Raw genomic sequence first — 12,983 nt, 5'->3', positions numbered from 1 at the left:
AAGAAAAAGTAAGAAAGAACTGTTCTCAGGATAAAACTGAAATGAAAAAGTAACATTCAAATTATTCGTCATACAGGGAAAACAAGAGCGAGAATTGCTTTCTAATACATCCCCTACCGGTGTGCCTGGTGTTGGCTTAATGGTTCGGGTGGTGGGCTTTGGATCCGAGGATCCTGAGTTCAAATCCCACTTGGCTGTTGAATTAATACCAGGTGGGGTGAACTCGGCCTGTCATCCTTCCGAGGTCGGCAAAATGAGTGCCAGCATGCTGGTATCCTGTGTCAGAGTGGCGATCCGTCCAGGATTGTGCCCAATAGCCAAGGAGACTGCTTAAGCAACACCAACGCTCCGCACAGAGTATGGTCCCAATCTCCTCTCTCCTCCCCCCTACCGGTGCCATTGAAGAAGAAGAAACCCTATACCCCACCGGTCTATTCGGCAAAATAAATGGAAAAGCAATTTTCATTTACTGATATCTTTTGTAGACTAGAAACCAATAAAGCTGACAAGGATAATAAACCGGAGATAAAAATTAGTTTGCTTTAACGCATGCTCAAGCCGATACCGGAACCAAAATGAAGAAGAAGAACCTTTCAAACCCACTGTTTCATTTGTTTCTCAAGTTTGCCGATCTCATATTAAAAATAACCCGATGTACAATCGTATAAAGCAAAATCATGTGTGCGGCTTATGCGCATAAATAATACATCGTGGTTATATATTTGGTAGCATTCCAATTGCACTGGATTCTGGACTAACACTCAAGCCTCAGGCCTGAGGCCTGCCAATGTGTGCTGCTTCATGGAATGGCGGCGCATGATTTTATTGGGGTGAAGTCAGGCCAGCTGGCCAGCCAATGGGTTTAAAGCAGTTGGTTGGAGTCAGGGCAGCTGAACACTGACCCACGTGTAATATGTGATATTTCCTAAGTTTATAAAGGGCATGACTGAAAAATTGATGAAACGCCCTGAAACTCGAACATGTTGTGCAACTTATTATAAAGCCATGTACGAAGTTTCAGTTGAATAAATTGAAGGGCATGGGGGAAAAAAAAGTCTGAAAGACCATAGGTAGGATGGACGGACGGACAGACGGAGAGCAAACCTTTAGTTCCCCCCAATGAAACCGGTAGGGGACTAATAACCAGGTCTTCTAAATAAACAATGTCTACAAAAAGGGCAAATTAGGGCTGCAAGATAGCCCTGAGGAATGCACACTCGCCTATAAGCTATAAACCTCGGCCCAGCTATAAACCGTCATCCCGGTGTTTCACAGGCAGGGTGATTCATCAATGTGTGTGCCGTCCCTTGGATGGATGTTAAATGGGTGTCCCATCTGCCAACATGAGTTGGTGGCCATTAAAGATCCCATGGAGTCCTTCACCAAGAGTAGGCGAGCTATAGCCGGCACCATGGCCAAATTCCAAATTCCTGCCCCAACCAGCAGAAGGCTGCGGCACAGACACACCCTTAGTCAATGACGCTACCCCGCAGCCATGTGCTGCAGATGAAAGAATAAAAAGGGAATTAAAAATGTGTTCAATACAGTAAGACAACGTTAAGTGCACATGTAAAGGGGAGGAATGGGTGCTCATGGACGGCTGGCATGCGTGTGAATCATGATTGCCAATAAGTATGTTCTTTCCAATTTTTTTTCTTTTATGACTTCTTAATGGGATCTTCAGAGCCTAATGCTCCAAATTTGCCGTGTGCTTATGCTAAACAAATGCTTTTCTGTTTGATCAAAGACTTGCAAATCAAACCCATTTTTCTTGTCATATTTCACATCAACAAGTGCAAGTAGACGGGGCGGCCAGCTCATCGTTTCCTTCAAAACCATGTGTACAACAAAAGATTAGTAAACTTTGTCATGGCTATTGTTGATTTGCATCAGTAGACAGTTTGAACGATATGTTTTGAAAGTTGACAAAGGCATGCGAACCACCGTGGGAAGCAAAGTAAAACTGACGTTTCCGGCATTAGCCCTTCGGTGGAGGAAGAGCTTTTGGGTATCTGCTTTCTCAACTAATTTTGGCCTGGCATCATGGGTATGAGACAATGTTTTCAAAATCAATGAAGAATTCAATTGCAGCCAGAGAACAGCGATATATCAGGAATAACTTGTTCACAGTACTTCAGGTGAGGTCAGGTGTGGGAGCATGTGCCAGAACAGCGCGTCGCTGCGTCCACTTTCCACCGGTACTCCAGGGGCCTCCGTCTGGCCATCCCCCAGGCGGATGCCTGGCCCATCCCCATCTCCTTGAGATGCCGGTCAACCTGCTGCAACCACGAGGCACGTGGTCGGCCCATTGGCCTCCTCCACTCACGTGACTCCCTCGCTGAGAGAATCTGGTGAGCAGGCTGATCCTTCATAAGCTTCATAAGCAGATGCTTCACAGTACTTCATAAGCAGTAAACAGGAGAAATGGGATGAAAATGTAACTCAGAGCCTCACAGAAACTGTGCATCACTGTGGTATCAGTTGCCTCACAGTGTGGTGTGAATTGTCGGACATCTTGCTGACATACGAAGCATGTTTGGTGGGAATCATTGAGGAGAGGGAGAAAAGAGCAGGGCTTAAGGGGTCATCATGTCGTTCTCTCTCTATCTCTTTCGTGTGAAGCACAATGTGGCTGGGTTACATCATTGGCTGGGGGCATGAGAGCACTATTGATGCGATGCTCCCTGCTGATTATGGCAGGAATTTGTCATTTGTTTACGGTGTTGGCGAATGCTCGCCAACTCTTCCCAAAGGACACTGTGGGATCTTTAACGCCCACAAACTAATGCCAGCAGACAGGACGCCTATTTCATGTCCATTTGAGGGATGGGACGGCGCACACATTGATGAATCAACCGACCTGTGAAACACGAGGTTGACAGTTTATAGGTGGGTGGAGATTTGAATCTAGGCTTGGCAGCTTAGAGGCGAGTGTGTGTACCTCCAGGCCATCCTGCTTGCCCTCGGGTCATGGTTAGTCAGGAGCATAGTTATTTACCGAGTTTAACAGGAAATCCAGGAGGAAGTTGAAGTTGCACGAAGTCTCGAAGTTTGTGGAACTGCTTAAATGGTGCAACAACTTCCAACACATTGAGCAATCTGTACAACAACAGGAAAGCAACAATTTAACATGGTAACAACATGATGATCATAGTTGACCAGAAATAGTGGTCAAAATACAAGAAAAAAAAACACCATTAAGACAGAACCCTTAATGTGATTTAACCACACCTTGTATCACAAGAAAATCTAGAACGGCACTTGGTAGAGTACATACTTCCATCAGGCTGAACAGTTTATGTTTTGTATCCCACTGATAGACCGGATCTGTATCTGGACCTCCATAATCAAATTGGCTTGTTCTCGTCGTCTACCCAATTCATCCACCAAGTTTCCTTCAAATCCGTCCACAACTTTTTGAGATATCGTGCTGCACAGTACATGTTTTTGGGCCTTATCTCTCAATGCTGAAGAACCACTTAAAAAAATTAAACAATTCTCATATCCGGATCTTCCCCCAAATGTAATTGTTTCGTCCTTGTCACACACCAAACCTGTCCACCACATTTAGTCTGAATCCGTCCACAACTTTTTGAGATATCCTGTTCACAGACGGACAGACAGATAGGCAGACACACAGACAGGGGTGAAAGCATAACCTCTGTCCACCTTAGGTGACAGAGGTGACGACGTGACAATAATTCTGAGAATCATCCACAATTGTTGAACATGTCTGTGAACTAAGGATGGTGTCTGGAATACATAATGCAGCAGTGCAAAAAAAAAATGTTCTTTCTAATTTTCATAACCTTCACATATCAACTGCATACTATAGATGTAACCAGACTTGGTGGTGTAATGGTTAGATCATCCACTCTGAGTCTTGGAGGTTGGTGGTTCAAACTCCAGCTGAGTCATACCAACGACTTCAAAAATGGTACGTGCTGCTTCCATGCTTGATGCTCAGCATTTTAAAAGGATAGAGTACGGACAAACAATGCTGGGAAGGCAATGGCAAACCACCCAGTACAAACCTTGCCAAGAAACTGCTTCGATAGCACCAACGCTCTGTCAAGACTATGGTACATCAAAAAAAAAATACGGATGTACACAAGATGACACGATCCAGCTTTTCCGGATTACGCAAGGATTGGACCATATCACTTCCCACCACTTATTCACAAGTGCAACGCCCAACTCCATGGTCATCCCATGAAGGTATTCAAACCCAGATGTAGACTACCTCTCAGAAGCTGTTTCTTCAGCCGAAGAGTGATCGAGGATTGGAACAGCCTCTCAACGTCTTTGGTGAATCTACATCTGTTACAACGTTTTTTTTTAAAACTCGGATTCAGACAGACAAATTCTGGCACGGTGAAGTTTTCACCCTGTACTGACTTGCCAGCATGTGTCCCCCTGTTTGTTTGAAACCCCTCAGTACCAACCGATGCGCACTGGCAAATTTGCAAGTGGAGATGAGGATTCATTGAAGAATATCATCCTCCTATCCCACACATCAGTATTCCAACGATTGGCCAGATGCTGTGAAAAATGGCGACGCAGACTCGTGATATCACCACCTTATAAGCACATATTGTATTATTTCAAATTTCACCATGACTTGCGTTATTTTTTGATATAATAATTATTAAAAATAATTCAGTGAAAATGTTTGGTCTACTTCTTCACTCGAATGCAGCACAAGACTGCAGAACAGCATCATTGGCTGATGGCATGGCTGTTCCACTGATGCAACACCCTCTGCTGGTTCAGGCAGGAATTTTTAATTTGTTCATGGTGCCAGCAATCACTCAACTACTCTCCACAAAGGACACCATGGGATATTTAACATCCACCAACAAATGATGGCAGATGGGACATCCAGTTTAATGTCCATCCGAGGGACGGCACACACACATTGATGAATCACTCTGCCTGTGAAACATCAGGATGACAGTTTATAGCTGGGTCAGGATTCAAACCCAGGTTAGACAGCTTCGAGGTGACTGTGCATACCTCAAGGCCACCCTGTCCGCCCAAAATGTTTGGTGATATATTATAACTCATTGATCAAAACACAAACTGGTGTATGTGGTTTGAGTTAGGTGTTTATTTTGTTTCTTGGATACTGAGGTTCAGCAAAAGGCTCAATGAATGACAAGAGATTGAAGAAACAGACAAAAAGATGATGGACATTAATGGGATTGAACAGGATGGTGACATAAACAGGAAGTTACCATCCTTTGTCCATCCAATCCCAAGGGACATACATATAATATGTAGACGGAGATGGAAGGAAGAAAGCATGGACTTGGCGTTGCGAACAAGATGTGGGTTAATTGATGAACTCATACAGAACAAATCTCCACATGGTCTCGACGTGGACCACTAACCTTAAAGAGGCAATGAACAATAAATTTGCCAAAGTTTATAAAAACAATCAGTCCTGAACAGTGCAGGAGTGCAGAGAACACAGAAGCCCCAACCCACGGTGAAGAGCTGCGTTCGAGTACACTGCATACAAATGTGTTAAATGCTTCGAGAGGCTGGAAATTATCTGTTGCATGAAAAGGACAAGACTCTGCGTGAGAACCTCAAGATGATATCCACATAAGGAAGGCAGCTTGGAGATATGCTGAGCTTGGGAGAGATGTTGAATTGTGGAGAGAGAGAATGGAGGAAGGAGTGAGAAAGATGAAGAACGACGAGTTGAAAAGGCAATGGATGGCACTTACTTGAGCAGGTTCAGGGGAAAGTTCAGGCTCATTGCCATAGTTGCACGAAAATACTTCCGGCTTTCTTTGCATAGCGTACGACGGCCAAGAGAAGGTGGGCTGGAAGATGGATTAAAACAAAACACAGAAGAAGGCTTAATGAGGTCAGAAATTTTATTTTGCATGTCGATCAATTTAATAAAGATTTTATTAGAATCCAAGAATAATTATTTTTATTTGTACTTTCTTTTATAGAGATTGAGACTCAGGGCAGAATTGAATGACAAAGGGGTGATATTGACAGGGTAATGGGACAAAGGGGATGGCATACAAGGGAAGACAGAGAAATGGGGGAGGGAACAAGCACATAGGAAGTATAATTAGGAAAATAAAGATAGGACAAGGAATTGGGCCAAGTAGATAATAGAAAAAAAAAAAAAAAAAAACCTTCAGGAATAGGAACTGGAGATAACGTGAGATGGTGATAGTTTGCCATTTTTAAGGAGCGGAGAGGAGAGAACATGATTAGACAAACTCATGAATTTGTGGAGGGAGGCAGAGGGGAAAGTGAAAGCCTGAAAAAAGTGAGGAGGCAGAGGGGACATTGGAAGCCGAAAAGAGGATGGTGGAAGGAGAAGGAGAGCCTGGTCAGGAAGGGCAAAGGGGGATGATGTGCTTGACCGACAAACAGGAAGACAGAGGGGGATGTAGAAGCCTGAAAGGGGGGAAAAAGGGAAGGTTAAAGCCTGAAAAAGAAGAGGGACAGGGGGGTTGAAGTCTGCAAAAGAAGAGGGCAGAGTGGGAGGTGGTGGCATGGAAAAAGTGTGGAACAGCTGCGCTGCAAAAAATAATTTTCTTCATAAGGAAATATTTTCTAAAAAAAAAAAGAAACTTTTCTTGAAATATAAATAATACCATGAAAAAGTTATTCTGGCCAGAAGAAAACTTTTCTCATGGTTTTCTTCTTTCAAGAAAACTTTCCTTGCGAAGAAAATAATTTTTGGCATTGTGGATAGGAAGACAGAGAGTTAGTAATTACACACAACTGGGTAGGAATACCGACGGTGACTAATCACACAAAACCGGGCAGGAAGAAAGAGACCGACTCATCACACACAAGCATCATCTCACCGCCCAGGTTCTGCAGAGATGTAATCGTGCCAGGACACAGGGGATGTTGGTGGACGAGGTAATGAAGATCTGGATCCAACCTGCAGATAAAGAGTTTTTGGGAAAGAAGACTGAAAAAAAAAAACAGTTCTCACCAATAAAGAATGTACTGTACCAATCTATCAAAAGGAAAAGTTATGGCGAATCAAATCATAACATACACCTGTGCATTGCTTTTAAATAATTGGTGGACGGAGGTAATGTTCTAACCTCTGTCTGTCTGTCTGTCTGTCTGTGAACAGGATATTTCACAAAGTTGTTGACAAAATTTGGTGGACAGGTTGGGTGCTTGACAAAGACGAATTGATTAGATTTTGATGAAGATCTCGGTTTGGATCCGGATCCCAGACACTAAATTTCTGTTTCAATTAAATGGATTATTGCCTTCCCAACATCACTGTTTGATTTATTCTACAACGGCAGAAACTCTTTGGAATAAAGAGTTACGGACAGAAAAACTCAACTATTTCAGATATAGATACAAGAGTTTGTACATCGACTTTGAGATCATTATTGCAATTGCATAAAACTACCTTTTCTTAGCTTTTTCTTCTCAGTTATCGACTTCGTCATCTACTACCTGCACGTCCCCACTCTACTATGCATGCCAAGTATGAAGATCATCCTATATTTTACCCAGTTTCAAGCTTATATTATGCATTTGTACTTGAAGTCATCATAATAAGCTTTAAGGTAGTCACAAGAAAAAAAATGACTTGCAAAACTTCAAACCTGAGGTGTCCTGTGAGATCCACCCCGACGCAGATTTTCCAGGAGAGCTTTGTTCCGCACTACATCCTCCTCACTCAAGTGTTCCCTGCGTTTTCGTGAGATGAGGCAGACACCTGCTACAGTGTACAATTCAGCCTCAAATCCTCCAACATTCTCCTTCAGACAAAAGTGGGGGGGGGGGGGATGAGGATTTTTTTTGAGATCTGCTATCCAACATGGAAACCCCACCTGGTATTAATTTGACAGCCAGGTGGGATTTGGGACTCAGGATCCTAGGATCCCAAGCCCACACCCCCAAATCATTAAGCCAACACCAGGTATACCACCTAATATTGTTGCGAATCTGGAAGCCATGAGCACACAAACATACAGGTCCTATAGAACAGTTATATCGGTAAGTATGTGTTTTTAGTTAGGGTCCCCGTCCCGTGTCTAATGGGTAATTAAATGTACATGCGCTGTGAGTTACTTTGATAGTCAGGGTTTTCTTTTATTTTTAAATCCTCAAAACTACACCAACGCCAGCATCACCCTCACCTTCACCTCGCTTCCTGACACCGACGCCATTGTCTGCATGCGCGTCAGCACGTACGTGGGTGGAGTTCAAGGAGGAGCCTCGCGGCGGCCCTCGACCAATCAGCTTGCTATGAGTGAGGTGGCCGTCGCTCGGCCAATCAGACCCTACGACGGTGAGCAAGGCGTGACGTCACCAAGTCCCCAGGCCAATCGATGGACTTGCCGCTCGTTTTGGCCAATGACAGGGTGATGAGCGATTCTGTGCGCCAAAACCGTTCAGTGAGGGAGTGGGGGGTGAAGGCGCCCCCCCCCACCCGGACAAGGTGAATAAGGGCGTGGCGCGTTCGGGCCGAGATCGTTCTCCTCCTCCTCTACGAGAGATCCTTCCTCCACAAGAACCGCAAGGGTTGTGCGCCGTGTCTCTGTCGGTGAACCACGAGAGAGAAACGGGTGACACGAGTGGAGATCGCGTTCGCCCGACACGAGTGGTTGTCATGTTCGCCTCACATGCGAGAGGTCTGAGTCCCGCCACCCCACCAGCTCAAAGACCACACGAGGTGGACAGGTCCGAGGCAGGCCCTGGTTTTCAGCTCGCCTTTCCCTCCGAGCTGGAGGCCTCAATAAAGGCTGTGGCCACCGGTTCTTGGGTGTGCGTGTGTGTGTGTGTGTGTTTGTGGTGCCAGTCTATTAAGTAAAACTGCAGAAGTGCTTGTACATAAATTGCTTTCCTTCTTTATTCGGTTAACTCTGCCTTCTTGCGTGCCCCCCCCCCTGCCCCATTATAAATAAATACATTTGTTAAATGTATCAGTTCACTGCTGTTTTTCCTCCATTGGCTTAGCGTGACGTGTGTTGGAGAATTAGCAAGGCTGTTGTTGCCGCCGTAAGGGGACGTTTGGACCAACGGATCTCAGTGATCATCCGCTCGGGTCGCACACGGTTCAAGCACGCTAGCGGCTCGTTCCGTACGAGCGCCGTCGAGGGTGTGAATCCTCGTTAGATCGCCACCTGGTCTTCTAGGTATTTTGAAGATTGGCAAATAACCCTGCACCACGTGGTGGATTTCTTGACGATCCACAGTCCTGTGAGAGACCCGTACCTTTCGGAGTTGTCCGGAAAGGTACGATCTAAATTCCGGGTGTTCGGTAGAGTCGACCCTGCTGCTCCATCCAGCGGTCGAGCTCGCAGCCGACGCCCGGCCCCACAACAATATCACTTGTTATGATGCCATCACCTTTGATGCTCATCCCCTCCCCCTAAGGTTTTTGCATGGTGCACACAGACTGCCAGTAACCCATTTGGCGGGTTGTCATGAAACTCCCAAAATCGAGGTCCATTGCTCACCTCCACTCATTCGTTCCTCTTTTTTTCCCCACCTGTTGAATCGACTTCCACATCCTCTTCAATCCCGTTCTTCCATCCATGTCGTCAAGGCAGCCGTTCACCACCATCTCAGATCATCCCAAATCCAAAACCATAATCCTTTCTACCATCGTTAATCCCCCATCCCACACTAAGGCCATCCTCCTTCAAAATTTCCATTTTTTCTTTCCTAGAAGTTTCCTTCTGCATCCATCTTGTCCACCCTAAATAGTCTCGCCAAACCACTCATTTCTCCCCACACCCATTGTTTGACAAGTCTCCCTCTAAATTTGTCCTTCAATTCAGCTATTAGTGTCTCCACACCCTCCCTCTTCTCTGTACTGTTCCTTTTGTCCTGTTGCATCCTGATCCATCCAGCGTTCTAGCTCTTCCACAAGCCTGGACTGCATACAAAAATAAAAAAGTAGCACAACTGCAAGTCAGTGATGATGCAACCAACCAGCAGCTAAGATCAATAGCACATGAGCAGATGGATGGATCAATGAGAATGGTCACAATGCACCGCAACAGAGCAGCCAAAAGGTTTGCAATTGGCTCCGTGAAGGCAAAATTGGAAATTTGCCAGTCGCTATGGCATGCACAGAGCAAATTACAATGTCATCATTTGCAGACCCACGATAAATGTGCTTTAAGACTGGAGGGTTAACATTTGGAGGTTTAACTTAAGACACAGCAGAAGTGATTTCAGCAGTTTTGCAGGGTTAGAAATGTTTCTGTGCTTGAGTAGAAAGTTTCAAGATTAACTGACGTTTGGTAACAGGAGCAAACATTAATTTCATATTTTGTAGTTAAGCAAGGAAATAGGCATTTCCTATAGGATAGAGGGAGGCTTATTGCTGTTGTAGGGTTTGTTTCTACCATTAGAGCCCCCAATTTTAATGGTACTACAGAGTTTCTTAGACCCCTCAAAGTACTAAATCACCATTTAGATTTGTTTTTTTTTCCTCTTCCTGCACTCCCAATGTCCAAGGATCTGTATCTTGGAGTCGGCAGGAACTTTTGGAATGAAATTTTGCATCAATGATGGGAATAAGCCAACAACAACACCCTAACCATTAAGCCAACACCTCTGCCTGGTGTTGGCTTAATGGTTATATGGTGGTGGGCTTGGGATCCAAGGATCCTGAGTTCAAATCCCCCTCGCTATTGAATTAATACCAGGTGGGGTTGACTTTGCCTGTCATCCTTCTGAGGTCGCTTTGTGATCGCGGATATCTAGTTTAAATTGAGTTCATCATACACCATATTTACAAAATAAAGATATGATAGGTGCATATGATTTTGTATAAAAACTCTGCTATGTGATTTTTTATACTTTTTTGAAGGAGATAAAGTACACTCTTGGAATAAAATGCTGAGCTTGACATGGCAAATAGGTGGCATCATATGAACGTTTGACTTTCTAGTAAAGCTAAGACACAAACTCCGTTGGCAAACCAACTTGGATATCCTTGGGGCATAGCACAGATTTGATGGCCGCCACCAAATCTTACTCACCGTGCGCCCCTCACGGAAGAGCCAGCCTGTCTGTGAGCGAGAGAAGTGGACGGATTTTGTGGAAAGAGTAACAGAAACGATGTCTCTGCTCATGAGTGTATCAACTTCCTTCACGACATCTCCTGTTGGGTCCTTTTGAATACACGCACACCGTCGTAAGCACTCAGCCAAAAGGATAAAAAAAAACAGCAGTCGGAAAATAAGATGTTCATCATTTTAACAGAAGCATTTTCATCCAGCAGTTTGCCTGATTAACTTCAATTGATGAGATTTATTTGAAACGTTGTTCACTGATTGTTACTTATCCCAGCTATGTTTCAGGCTATTCCATGGACTATTGGTCCGTGTTGGGTGGTAGGGTGCTAAAGCTCCAAATCTGGGATTGAACTTCGTCAAACTAGCTCGGGGAGGAACATGGAAATTAGCCAAGGTGCCGGAAATGACTTGTCTACTCGTTGTCAAAGAATACTGCAGCATCATCAAGACTGATGAACAATCAATGCAAAGCACATGTGTCCCCAGTTCAATGCCAATCGAAGGACTCCATGTTTTTTTGATGCAATGCTGTCCATCGTCTCCTCGTGCTTTCTCCCATACCCACTCCTGCTTTCTTCTTATCTCCCCCCCCCTCTCCTCACCCCTCCACCCCACAACCAACGCTCCCTTTATATTAGTTGGTTCAATAATTAATCGATCCCAGAGAAGGCAGCTCAAGACAAGTGTGCTCCTATTGGACTCACTGGAGACATTCCGTTAAGAGTAACATAGAATAAGTTATGCCAAATCCTTTCTTAGTAAATCTGAGCTCCTCAAAGCCGAAACAGCTTTTGTCCATCGTTCAATTGGGAACTGCTCTTCCCTATGAACTGGAGTCCCTGTTTCACACCTGTCTCTCCTGGATTGTGTGGAATCCAAAGCTCTCAACATAATTAGCATCTCCAACAGTGAAGCAGAAGCACAAGGCCTACTACTCTGAAGTCGAAAACAGTTTGGTGGCCTCTCTGGTTTCTACCACCTTTACTTGTCTTGTTCCCCTCCATCCATTCCCAGTCCCTTCAGGTCACGCGAGTTCATCGAGCAATCTCCTCCTTGCGAAACTCACAAAGTAAGACTCACTGCTCACCTCCACTCTTTTGTTCCTCTCTTCTCTCACTTATGGAACCTCTTTCCTCAGTCGATTCAATCCCACTCTTCCCTTCAGGGCTTGAAGTTGGCAACACACCACCATTTCAGGTCATTTTCCAACCTTGGCCGTGAACTGTTCCATCCTCATTAACCCTTCCAGTCCATTTACAGGATGCTATATTTTCCTGTTTTCTCTTTCCTCCTGCTATCTCTTCATCTCTTTGTTGGGTCCATGTGTTGGCCCATTGCTCCAATGTCAGCATGGTCCGTTTTACCCACCATCAGCTCACTTGTCCATGAACCCACACCCTTAAACAAAAGGGTTAAGAACCTTTTCACTGTTGAGTATTTGTCATCCAGCTCTTTGATTTCCTCACTTAGTTTTCAAATGTACACAAAGGAGTAATTTAAATCTTATCCACCATACCATGTACTGCACTCGTTGGAAGACACGGTTCTCATTGTCAAGCACCGAGAAGGCTTCCCCGTGCACTGTGCCACCATGAAACAGCACTGTGAGGTCTCCGCGCTGCCAACGCGTATCACTAAAGTCCATCAACGTCGTGTCCAGCCTGGTCAAAAAAAGTACCACTTGTTAGATTGAATACCACAAAGAAAGAAGCACTTGCTATTCCTGCAGCTGCAAGACAACTCTGAAAACAATATATGGAGTAACACCCTTATTCCAATACCTATCCTTCCAGAAAAGTCTATGAATGTGTCATGCCAAAATTCATGATGAGCACATTATTACAAAGTACTTGTTGATACCATTCTTGCTTTATACTGTAAACATCACATATACTGTAACGAGAAGGGCACTCCGTAGAACGCATACCTCCGCTA

The 12,983-nt window shown here is 44.6% G+C and overlaps 1 protein-coding gene across 3 annotated transcripts in view; it reads right to left on the bottom strand.

The window, feature by feature from the left end:
• The window catches only part of LOC147016642 (ankyrin repeat domain-containing protein 13C-like), a 41,758-nt gene that overhangs the window by 1,191 nt on the left and 27,584 nt on the right, over positions 1–12,983 (bottom strand). For 2 of the 3 annotated variants that reach the window (XM_085845501.1, XM_085845503.1), the window contains 6 exons: positions 12,565–12,709; positions 11,013–11,144; positions 7,617–7,772; positions 6,846–6,925; positions 5,736–5,834; positions 2,999–3,099 (listed from right to left, as the gene is read on the bottom strand). In XM_085845501.1, coding sequence (XP_085701627.1) covers positions 2,999–3,099; positions 5,736–5,834; positions 6,846–6,925; positions 7,617–7,772; positions 11,013–11,144; positions 12,565–12,709 — 713 coding nt within the window. The remainder of the gene's footprint in view (positions 1–2,998; positions 3,100–5,735; positions 5,835–6,845; positions 6,926–7,616; positions 7,773–11,012; positions 11,145–12,564; positions 12,710–12,983) is intronic. The other variant, XM_085845502.1, reaches the window with a different exon arrangement.

The sequence above is a fragment of the Eptatretus burgeri genome, chromosome 11, assembly GCF_056783735.1.
Source record: "Eptatretus burgeri isolate ZD-2024b chromosome 11, Ebu_testis_v1, whole genome shotgun sequence".
NCBI classification, from domain to species: Eukaryota; Metazoa; Chordata; class Myxini; order Myxiniformes; family Myxinidae; genus Eptatretus; species Eptatretus burgeri.
This window is presented reverse-complemented; position numbering and strand designations above follow the sequence as displayed.